The sequence below is a fragment of the Parasteatoda tepidariorum genome, chromosome 2 (assembly GCF_043381705.1).
Source record: "Parasteatoda tepidariorum isolate YZ-2023 chromosome 2, CAS_Ptep_4.0, whole genome shotgun sequence".
Lineage (NCBI taxonomy): Eukaryota > Metazoa > Arthropoda > Arachnida > Araneae > Theridiidae > Parasteatoda > Parasteatoda tepidariorum.
In genome coordinates, this window is record NC_092205.1 from 42,909,368 (window position 1) to 42,921,563 (window position 12,196).

The 12,196-nt window shown below is 24.9% G+C and overlaps 2 protein-coding genes across 10 annotated transcripts in view; one reads left to right on the forward strand and one right to left on the reverse strand.

The window, feature by feature from the left end:
* The window catches only part of LOC107445993 (ribosomal protein L19), an 11,034-nt gene extending 7,030 nt beyond the window's left edge, over positions 1-4,004 (reverse strand). The window contains exons 1-2 of the mRNA XM_016060520.3: positions 3,864-4,004; positions 3,307-3,413 (exon numbers count right to left, since the gene is read on the reverse strand). Coding sequence (XP_015916006.1) covers positions 3,307-3,413; positions 3,864-3,868 — 112 coding nt within the window. The 5' untranslated portion in view covers positions 3,869-4,004. The remainder of the gene's footprint in view (positions 1-3,306; positions 3,414-3,863) is intronic.
* Positions 4,005-4,136: 132 nt separating this feature from the next.
* The window catches only part of LOC107445992 (ATP-dependent 6-phosphofructokinase), a 36,837-nt gene continuing 28,777 nt past the window's right edge, over positions 4,137-12,196 (forward strand). For 2 of the 9 annotated variants that reach the window (XM_043047679.2, XM_071177496.1), the window contains exons 1-4: positions 4,138-4,232; positions 7,665-7,721; positions 10,802-10,932; positions 11,581-11,732. In XM_043047679.2, the coding sequence (XP_042903613.1) occupies positions 10,836-10,932; positions 11,581-11,732 (249 nt within the window). In that variant the 5' untranslated portion in view covers positions 4,138-4,232; positions 7,665-7,721; positions 10,802-10,835. Of the gene's footprint in view, positions 4,401-4,478; positions 4,638-7,664; positions 7,843-10,801; positions 10,933-11,580; positions 11,733-12,196 lie in introns of those variants that run through there. The other 7 variants (XM_043047680.2, XM_071177497.1, XM_043047682.2 and 4 more) reach the window with 6 other exon arrangements.

The window sequence follows — 12,196 nt, forward strand, 5'->3', positions numbered from 1 at the left end:
AAAAAAAAAAAAAAAAAAAAAAAAAAAAAAAAAAAAAAAAAAAAAAAAAAAAAAAAAAAAAAAAAAAAATGTACATAAATCTTAATCCAAAATTAAACCATTACTACCCAACTGTAATAGCACCATCTGTTGAGGAATAAGAGAAGTATTTTTTGCCATTAGTCGATATTTCATCGCATATATCTTTTTTCATTTCTTCAACAAACACGGAGAAATTATGCAGGTAAATAAGGAGATAACGGTAAAATACAGGAGACCCCGTGAAAAAATAGGAGAATTGGCAGGCACGCATAACATGTTGGTGTAATAAAATAACCTTGCATTCAGCCCTGTTTATATTTAAATGATTTAGACACTAAATTTTTTTAAGACTAAGGGCCAATGTCTGACATACTTTGCACTGTGATCGAGTATACAATTGTATACGAGCTAATTTCGAACTTAATAGGTTGCAATACTTTATTCTGTTTCCAGCAGGAGCGAAAGCAATGCCAATAAATAAATAAAAAGCTCTTTTATTAACTGCAACATGTCTTTAAATTTTACAAAGCATTATAAAAAAATTCTGCAGAATAATAAGAAAATATTTACATTTTAATTATTTTTAAAGTTTTTACAAACTTATGAAACTGAAATTTATTGTAATTCTGTTTCTGTGTTAATACAGCAGCAAAATTTAAACTAAGTTTGTAACAATTAATTCTGATGTCAAAAACTTATTTTTGATAAGACCTGGCAAAAACGGTCGAAATCTGACATGATAAAACCCCGAGGTTATTCTGCTATTTTCAGACATTATATATTTGCAGGTTATTTAACATATTAGAACCATGCAGAATTAAGGATGTCAGTCAGATCAATATCCAGTAGGTAGGTATTTATAAATATTTACCATCGCCTTGGAAAAATACTCAAAATCAGGGGTTTTATCATTTTTTGTTCAATTTACAGCATGTAGCAATAATTTTTCTTGCTCTTAGTTCTGAAATTTTATAATATCTTTCAAAAATAAACATTAAAACTACAGGTACATTGTCGCAGAAAGGTTTGCATTGTTTGAATCTTATTAATTGGATTAACAAAACAAAATATACTTTTTTACATTTCCCTAAAACATCAGGTGTAATGAAACTTAATAATCATAACTTATTTATGATATTTTATGAAAAATATACATAAATCTTTGTTTAGAGTTAATCAATAAATTAAACATCCCGTAAGAAACGATAAATCCAGATTTTTGAATATAATTTTACATTTTCAAATATTGTCTAAATTTTCACAAAATGGGTACCTCCCAGAAATACCTAGACAGACCCCTGAAAACACAAAAATTTATAGCAGATTTAAATTTACACGTTAAATATTATTCAAACATCACATTACACCTAAATATAGAACCAAAAAGTAATACATATTGTTCATATGCTACTAAAGTTTTACATGATTATATTTCTGAAATAAAGTACTTAAAAACCAAAAAAAAAATTTGCATTTTAAAGATATATTTTTAGCCAAACTTTCCTTGCTTTTGAAAGTAGAAATACTGGGAATTCTGAGTTTCTTAACATTGAAAATGGTACCTAAATTAAAACAATTCTTATATTATAAATGCTAAATTGAAAAAATTTTGCTTATGCGTAAATAACTAATTAACCATTGACAATGTAAGCAAAACTTGATTATACCTAAAATATAAATAATTTTGTAAAACCCAAAAGAATAACACAATCATTGAAGTATTAAATACCCTAGTATTTATGTATTTTTTTTACTATTTTCCCAAAAAGAAAAACCTGGGTACTTAACTTCTATAAGCATAATACTTATTTTATATGCTACTATAATTACAATTTTTATTTTTATTATATACCATTTATAGGAATTATAGCATTAAATGCAAACTCAGGCTTTTTAGCTTAAGTGATCACTGAATGTTTGATCTCAAATTATTGTTCAACAAGGTTCTTTAATCATAATAATTAAATAAAACTAATTACAGAAAATGCTTTCTGATATTAGCTGTTAGGATATTATGCATAAATATGTCTTTCAAACAAAACAATCTTCCAAAAAAACTTATTTGAAAATTTTTTAATGAATAAACTCAGGTTAATTTTCATTTTTAAAAGCACAATACACGATTCTTGGGAATATTTCTGTATCGTGACCTGTCATGCAAACTAATACCAGGGTATCAGCTACATTTAAGATTTTCAAATTCATGACTAATTCCAAGAACTTTTCATGACTTAACGAAGTTACTATTTTCTCCAACAAAAACACAACAATTTAAAAAAGCTTAATAACATGAATTGAAATGATAGGTATAACCAAAACTGTTATACTCTGCATCACTATATTTATTGATTTTCAAAATTGAAAAACAGTAGAGAAAGAGTTGAAGTAATAAAATAACTGAGCAAATAATTTTTTAAATTATTTTTCAGCAGAATCATATTCTAAAGTTCCGAATTAATTGTTCTCGTTTCAGAATTTTAAAAAAAAATTGGCAATGACTGGCTTGCTTCAGCTAGAATTTTAAATTGATAAAATAAAAAAAATAATTAATAACAAAAATTCTGAAATCACAGAAGTTTAAAAGATAAATAGCTCCAGAAATTTTTTTTCTTTCATTTTTAGAAAGAACAGGATAAAGAACATGTAAAAATATTTTATATTTTAATAAAAGTTTCTGACCCTCTTCGAGAGGGGATTTTATAACATTCAGATATTTGGACTGGGAGACTGGGGGGAATGGAATTTTTCAGAGACCTAAATTCACGACTTTCCTGATTGTTTTTAAAAATAATAAATATCATGACATTTCAGGACAAATTATGTTCATGACTTTCCAGGTGCACAGATACCCTGTATTACCAAATTGATTTTAAACAAGAAAAAAAACCTATTTTTAAAAATGTGTAGAGGTTGGCCGAGGAAGATACAAGTTACATAACCCTTCGAGTTGGTATATTCTCTTTTTTTTTAATCCTGGAAGTTGCCAAGACTTAGCCATTATTCTGCCACAGATCATGATACAGGAATCTTGCCTGACCCACCTTATAATAATCTATTGGGTACAACATACATACTCTTTCAACTACCCACTGGCTCATTAACATTACCTTTTCAGCTTGCATAAAAACAAAAAACTTACATATCTTGTTGATATTTATTAAATAGCTAGCTTAATACGAACATAAAATTCGATGTTTAAATTAAACAATTAGACATTTTATTTCAACAGCGTTAACAAATTGAATACAAAGATTGGAAAAAAATTTTCAATAATGCAATACTTACTTGAATTTGCATTGGCAATTTCACTCATTTCATTAGGATCTAACCACACTTTCCTTTTTCCACATTTTAAAACAGCTGCGGCTAGCCGCTTCTGCAACCTTAAGCAACTGTAACAAGAGTTCCCTCATTAATAACAATATTTGCAAAAATTAAAAACATTACTATCTGTACTAATAGAAAAACGGTAATCAACATATATTTATATTATGAAGTAACTCAATCGATAAATTATACAGAACTTAACCCTCCGGAACAAGTATTATAAACTAATGTATATACAAATCTTTACTTTTTTAAAAATTTTATTTCTAGTAGTTTTATACTTTAATAGAGTGCAGAATAAAATCAAAACGGATTAATTCTCTACTATCAACAATTTTACATGGTGACGCCACGTGTATATTGTTAGGGCTATTTGTTATGAAGACTGAAATAAAACACTAAATAATACAATTTCATAAATAAACTTAATACTTTTCATTTTTTAGGTTATTTTACGAAATAATTTCAGCAATTGAATTTTATTTCAATATAAAAATTATTATAAGGGTTCTTACCTCATCTCTTCTTCCTTAGACCGTCTTTTGTGGACTAAAGGTTCACTTGTGTTAAGGTTGCCATTTAATAAAATATAAACTTCATGAGGTATAGGCTCTACTGTTAGCTAAGCAAAATTTTTTATTTTTGTAGGAAAAGTATCACACTGCTTTTAAAATAAATAGATTAATCTATCAAATATTATTTTAAAGCGAAGTATTTAACAGAAATAAAGGATGATTTTTACATAAAATTATCTTCTTTTAGTTATAGTTATGAAACCTAGATGGCGTTTATCAAAAACAAATCTGAAGAAATTTTGAAGGACGAAAGGGACATGAATGATCTTGGATGCAGGAGAAAAGGTGACATGACAAGGCTGCTGACAGGTTAGCTAGTTTTTGTTTCATCATTCGCCGGTGTTGAATTAATTAAACAAAATTAATTAAGGATCCATTGGTTTTTAGCATTAAGAGACTGTCATAAGCTTTTGTTAATTAACTCAGTTTCTCTCCTAATCAAGATTTATTCATCATTTATTATTTGATTTACTGGCGGTAAATTTTAAATTATTGTTTACCTCGAGCAAATCATATCATGTTTCATAGAGAATTCAAATATTTAGTGATGTAATTCATTGTTATAAAATTTATTGGTTCGCTTTTGTGTGTCATACGGAAGTTATTGTATTTAGTAATCCCTGCAAAGATAGAACTGGAAAATAATGTATCTTTAGCTTTAACAAAGATTATCACCATATATAGTTTTTCTTCCTTCTCAGAAAGTGTATAAAAGTATATTTTAATCTTCATGCATTAGCAATTATTGGATATGTATTTATTAGTTTTAAATTGTTTTACCACTTATTTAGTTATGTGATGCTCTTTTCTATTTCTTTCTCTTTTTATTTTTTTTTAAATCATTAAAAAGCAAAATGACAACTAACACTTAACTGAAAGAGCTTTTAAATTAAAACGAAATATTTTATAATGTGAGTTTTCTTTTTTTATGTTTTTTTCTTTCTTTTGAAACTTAAGTGTCTGTAGCCTTTTAGTTACTATTTTACTCACGATCTTTAAATATTATTAGTAACAGGTTTAAATTCTTGTATAACATAAAATAAAATTAAGTTTGAGGTCAGTGGTTAATTACTATGTGAATGATTTAATTCAGTGAATTAATTAAAAAATTAGGTTTTTTTATAGCATATAAATAAATGAAAATTTTAAAAGTAAATAGCAATTTTAAAGTACAATGCAAGCAAATGGGTGAAACATATAAACATTAATACTTATCTTAGTTATTATGTAGTAAAGTATAATTATTTATTATATTGTAAAGTATTAAAAATAGTGATCAATTTATAATGCAATTAATAATTTTTACTAATAAATATTATTTTATAATTTTAATAAACAAGCATAATTTTACTAAACAATCACCTATTGTTAAAAATAACATTTGTTTACTCCCTGCTATAAAACTGCACACATGTTGCTCTAAATTATCCCATTAACCATTTATAAAAGGTCACAATTTGTTAATTTAGTATACAATTCTTAAATGCATCTGATAAATGAATCAATGCTTTTATAATTTGATAGTTATTATGTTATTTGTTTAATGGATAATTATGTTTAGTTATTAGTATGTCACTGTAAATTAAACCAATAATGTTACCTAAGTAATAGAATGATAAAAAAAATTTCATAAAATTCTAATGTTGCATTGCTTGTCATTGCTAATTTTGCATAAATTGTCTTAAAGTTCTAATCTTGCATTAGGAATCCAAAAAATGCTCTAAATATTTAAAATTAATCGATTATATTTAAAATAATCTTTAAAAAAAAGTGGGGGGGGGGGTAGCTGATTGTGAAATGAAACAGTTATTTAAGCTATAAAGATATTATATCATTCAAGATGGTTTGCTGCCTTACCAACAAACAAAAGAAGTATAGTTAGATGCATTCCAGCTTAATATTTAGCCTTTTTCATTTTCAATTAAATGCAGGATAATCATTTAAAAAAATTATTAGAATTTGGACACTGGCTGTTATTTTTTTCTTCTTTGTAATACCTATAAATTTTTTCTGGCAAAAATTAATGGTCATAGGTTTTCTCCTTTTAAATTTTATTGCATCAAATCTTATGACTTATAAAAAATATTTAAATGTTTTTTTTTTAATTTTTTTTAAAACTTTATTTAACCTATGTAGCATTTAATCTAAAAATTTTGCTAACTAACCCTATTGCTCTCCTACAAAACAAGACTTTTTCTTATCTTTTATTTCTTGACAAATTTTTAAATGAATAACAAAAATAATTATTAGATTGAATATAAAATTTTTAAAATAATTTTTATATTATACTGGTAAAAGCTTATTATTGTATTGCTATGATTATTTGCATTAACTAAATAAAATAATCACAATAAAATATTAAATGAGCATCCATAAAAACAAATTATTAAAATCTGTATTCTGTTTTTTTTTTTTTTAATTATACAGTTTTGCAATTTAAATTAAGACATATTATCATTTTCCAAACTCTATTAATTGTTCTTTATTAAAATCATTTCCATTTCTGTTATGAAATTTTTAATGTATTGTATCTTTAAATTACTTACAAACAGGTCAACAAAACTTTTTAAGTGTCTTATTTTTCCAAAGAATTGTAGATCCTTAAAATTAATAAGAAAATTTTTTCCAAAAACTGCCATCATTAATAAAGGAACATTGTTGCAAAGTGTTTTTGATCCCCCTACAAACCTAGGAGGTTTATTCAAAAAATCAAAATTTTTATTTAAATTCTAATTCAAACTAAATTATGAATTTAAAAGAAAGAAAACTACTGAATCCCAATAAATCACTTGGCCCAAATTGTTTTCTTTTTCTTTAGCGTTTATTAATCATAATAAAAATATGCTCTTTATTTCAATAAATTGCTATTTTGTATTTGACATTAAATAACGTTACCTATAAAACTTAGCTTAGCTCATTATGCACTAGTCAATCAAAATAATTCAGAACACAATTATAATTCCCAAAAATGAATTAGGAAGTGTTTAAAATTGATCTTTATTGTTTATTTTCAAATAAAGAAAAAAATCTGCGAATTATGTTTGTGTTTCGATTCATGACAAAAGAGACAAGGTACCTCACATCTTACCTGTTTACAGGTTTTGAACTAAAGAAGGTGTTTTAAATCCTTTCAAAAGAATTGAAATGTTCAAGGACAATTCAAATACTTTTTCTGATAGCTTCAATAAAATAATTTTTAGATAGTTAAATAAATAAATCTCAGTAAAGCCAAGTTAAAACTTGTAACAAGAAAGTTTTATAAAAGAATGCTGTCATGAAGCCAGCAATTTTTGTTAAAAATTCCTCTGGTCTTTTTAGAAATTTTTTTTTTTTATATGAGGCCTTGCAATAAATGATAATGCAATGATGTTCATTATAGTATTTTATTGCATGAATTTTTTTTTTACGAAAATTTCTATAACTTGTTAAGTTTGTTTGTTGTAAGTCTTGTTCATTGGAGCCCTTAATCTTCTTCACAAACTCTTTCTAAACAAATTTTAAGCAATTCTGCACTAAACCTTTTTATTATTCAAGTTTATCGGATTCTTTACCTCTAAAACTATTTTTTATATTGTTCATTTAAAACTAATTCATAATTTGTTTTAGTTTTATTTAAGAATAATGTAAGAGGTGCCTATCAAAATTTGAAATGAAAAATCTGAAATAAATAAATTTAAAATTTAAAAAACTCTTTTCTAGACATATTTTTTATATTTGTTTAACAAATTATGTTTTTTCTAGGTTATCTTAAATAACTGAAATCTGTGAAGCTATTGAAAACTCGCTCAGAAACAATTGGTAATGACTTCAATAAATTGCCTTTTGTGTTGTCGTGTGTGAAGTGATCTTAATAATTGCATGAGAATTTCCTATGTAACCTTGCATGCCTTTCAAAATCTAATTGTATTATGGAGGAAGAGTAAGTGCCAAATGATTCATATCGTTCAATTTATTTTCTATTACCTTCATATTCTATCGCTTATTATAATTTCAACCCCCCTCCCCCTATCTTGAAAAACCTTACATTGTTAATCCTTTTTCTTTGTATTCTTAATCTTTATTCATATCTATTTGTTCTGAATTAAGTATTAATTTCATGTTACACATATATTAAAGGTATGTTTTTCTTTCTTGTGCTTAATATTTCTTTTTTTTTTCAAGTATCATTAATATTTAAATTATATTCTTAAAAAAGTTGTTTTTTGATTTTTCTTCTGTTTTTTATTTTATTTATTAAGGTGTTAGTTTGATTTCTTAAGGGCCTTTCGACATTAAACCTTGAAAACTGTTGATAATTTTAAGTTTGTAACTATTGGAGAAAACATTAAATTTTTTTCTGAAAGAAGACTTATTGTATTTTTTCTCTGTGAACTTTACACTGAAGCCACATAAACATTGTATACCTTTGACATCTGATATAGCAAAGCTTTTTAGGGAAAAGTTCGTATGATTCTGATTCTAATTTTTCTTTTGTGCTTTATTAAATATGGTACTAAATGTATTGTGCTATACCTGAATTTTTTTTCCCATCTTGGTTGGTATTATTACTTTTTTTCATTCTTGCACAATTTTTTTGGCAGAAGAATCTTTATTTTAAATGAAGATATCAAGTGTAACTTAGAATTTTTTTTAAGTTTTTTTGCAAGAAACAATCTAAAGGTTTATGAATAATAAGTGTGTTTTTACATTGTTAGAAAATAATCCTTCATTTTCACTTGTTGTGATTTTTTTTTTTTAAAATCTGACCTCCACAGTATATTGTATTAAAACGTTCATTAAGTATTGTTGTTTTTCCCCCTTTTATTTCATTAGGTGACATATTAAATATGCAAATACATTTGAATTTTCTGTTTCCTCACAAATTCAAAAATATAATATCTTAATTTGATAACGTACACAGTCTTAACTATAACCAGAGTTCATTGATTTATGTCACCAACTATATCAAGATTTAACTCAACTGATTTTTTTTAAATGAAAAAAATATTTGATTTAAGTTAAATGATTTTTTTTATAAATAGAAATTATCAATGTAAAAATTTACAAAGCATTTTAATATGAGATTAAGTTTTTTTTCATTGATTTTTGCCTTTTTAAATTTCATTGTAAATATTATTAATATTATATAAATATCATAATTGAAAAGGTTTTTTCTCTTTAAAAAAATGATTTGTTTATTTTAACAAGTTATTAATTATACATGTCTATACCATTTTCAATAATTTTGAATCTCGAACTATTTTTAATGCAGTGATTAGTTTTAAATGTGTTTTTATAAATATTTTAATAATCTATCACTTATAAATGAATTTTAACTACCAATTGTAAAATAAAATTTCTCAAAGTGTTTTTAAAATATGAAGAAAAAAAATCTGGTTTATCATGAACCTTGCTTTTTATCTACGTTAAAACCTTAATATTGAATGTAATTATTAATATTGAAGTAGAAAGTTTACAATAAGTACATATTAAAATTCTGCCTCCTTTTTTTCTCTCTCTCTCTCAAACACAAAGATAAGTTTTGGGCATTTTTAAAGGCTGTGGGGTGCAAAATATTGTAAATTAAAGCACTATGCTTGTATGAATAATTTTTCAGCAATTCATTAAAGTGTATTTCCTAATATTGTATTGAAATAAAACTTTTTTTTTATTTGTAAATTTTACCTTAAGTTCTAGATCTTTAATGATATTTGTAAAAAGATAAATATCATAAAATCTTTCTAGTATAGGTTAAGAAGAGAGAAATACGAGTAAAAAGTGTGTTTAGATATGTTTTAAATCAAATATGTATAAGACTAAAACTAATATTTTCTCTTAAATTACACATGAAATATACTGAGTTTGAATTATGCTTACTATGAGCTTCATTAAACCATGAAGCTCATAGTAAGCAATATTTTTTATTATTCATATTGCACATTTAACTGTGGTAAAGAAAAGCACATTGTATGTGTAAAGTATAATTCATGCTTGTATATATTTTCTAGAAATTATTTTAATTATTTATATTTATCTTATATATTTATATTTTATTTTTATTATTTTAATGTGAATTTCAAGAGCTTAAAAAATTATGAATATCATAATTTCTAACATCTTTAAGACCGAAAGAGTCACTTATGTAATTAATATTGGAAATATTAACTTCTTGATGACAAACTCTAGGTAAATATATTAATGTGTTTATCATGAACATATACTTTCTTGAAAAAGGTATACTTTTTTTTTAATATAATTGCTATAAAAATATTTGTAATTCATAATTTTAATAATAATTACCAGGTTTTACAACTTCTTGATGTAAAAGTGTAAATTGTAACATGTTATCATTGCGCATCAATGTCTAAAATAACTTTCCAACATTGATGTGCATGATAACATATGTAATTAGATTAGCTTGTTATGTTCTTTACTTTGTACTTACCTCAATTGTTGGTAATTTTGCCTCATTTTTATGTTATTTATGACTAAAATATTAAAGCTGTTGTACAATTTTGCCTAAATACTCTTTAACATATCAGAGAGACTCTTTGTAAATTTAACTATTAATTCTGTGTGCATTTAACTGAAAGAGAAAAAGTAGAAATTTGAGACTTATAATGGAAAATCTTAAAGTTCCATTATGTTTTGTATGTTAAGAAAATAACATACAAAAGAAAAAAATTACAACAGTTTTTTTATTTAAAAAAAAGTAGTTTCTTTTCCTCACAAAAATGTATCTTATTAATAGCATCTTCAATGATCATTTAACTTATATTAGCATTACTGCTTCTAAAAGTTAGATAGTTTTGAAACATCTTGTATTTCTTCTGTTTTTCTCAGTGCTATTTCAAGTTGCATTTGTGTTTGAGTAATTATTTATAAATTTTTTCTTTCAGATTAAGGAGAGATAGTATCTACATAATAGATCCTATGGCTGATCTTCCAAGTAAGGAGGCCAAATCTGTGGGCCAAGGCTCACAGAAAGGGCGTGTTATAGGGGTTTTTACCAGTGGAGGAGATTCTCAGGGTTTGTTTTTAGCCATATTTTTCTTTAAAAATTAATGTAGCTCTTTTTAAAAAGAAATAAAGTGTATTACAGTATAACCTGAAAAATCCGATCTGCTCAATTACTAAGATTTTGATTCAGAAAATTTCTGGATTTTAGATGCCATACCATTGGAGATGTCAAAGTTATGAGTCCAAAATAATACAAAAAAATTAGTTTTTTTTTTTCACTTAACTTTTAGTTTGTTTCTCCGAAATAATAAATCTGGTAACAAATATTTGTTAATAAAAAATACTGTAAATAATTGTATGTAAATAATTGTACTGTAAAAAATGTATATTTGTAAATAAAAAACACAATTATTTTGTTGTGAACCAAATGGCTTCAAAATACCTCGTAAACACTAACCTGGAAGTATAGGCAGTAAAGAGCTTACAGTACACCCTAGTGTAGAAAACACTATCTCTACTTCTTTCCTTTTCTTAATAATAGTCATGTATATTCTTTAGAGATAATTTTCACGAAATATTTTATAATTAATTTGTTTTTGTTGTATGATATTACAATTAATTTATTTTTTAAACTTCTAGTAGCAATTTTTTAAATGTGAAAATAAATTTATTTATTGAATGAATTGCAGTGTATAATGATCATTCATGTATCCATTAGGTATGAATGCTGCTGTGCGTGCTGTAGTTAGAATGGGCTTGTATCTTGGTTGTAGAGTATATTTCATTAAAGAGGGCTATCAAGGAATGGTTGATGGTCAAGATTACATTGTTGAAGCTACATGGGCTAGTGTATCTAGTATTATTCATAAGGTGTATAATTTGCTCATAAGCTCTCTGTATAGACTATACTTTGCTTTTAAAAGTGTCTTAACTGTTATTTGGTTTTGTACATTATTTTATACTTTATTTCTGAAAAATAATGTAATATGCAGAAACAGCTAAAAATTTGATACTTCAATAGTTAAAAAGTATTCATGTCAAAATGTTGTGAAAATTTTATAACCTTTTTTTCAAATAATTTTTTTTAATCCTCTTAAATATAAAATTAAGAAAAAATAAAAAATTTCCTGAAAAGCAAGTAAAATTTATTTACTTATAACTTATTGCCTAAAACATAACTAGTATACTCACATTTATAAGTGAGTGTTTATTTATTTTTTTTTTTTAATTTACTTTAATCCTCAAAAAGAAAAATTTTGTTAAACATACTTATATTTGATCTTAAAAGTTATCATTTCCGAAAAATTCGAAAAACAATATTATTTTACCAGTCA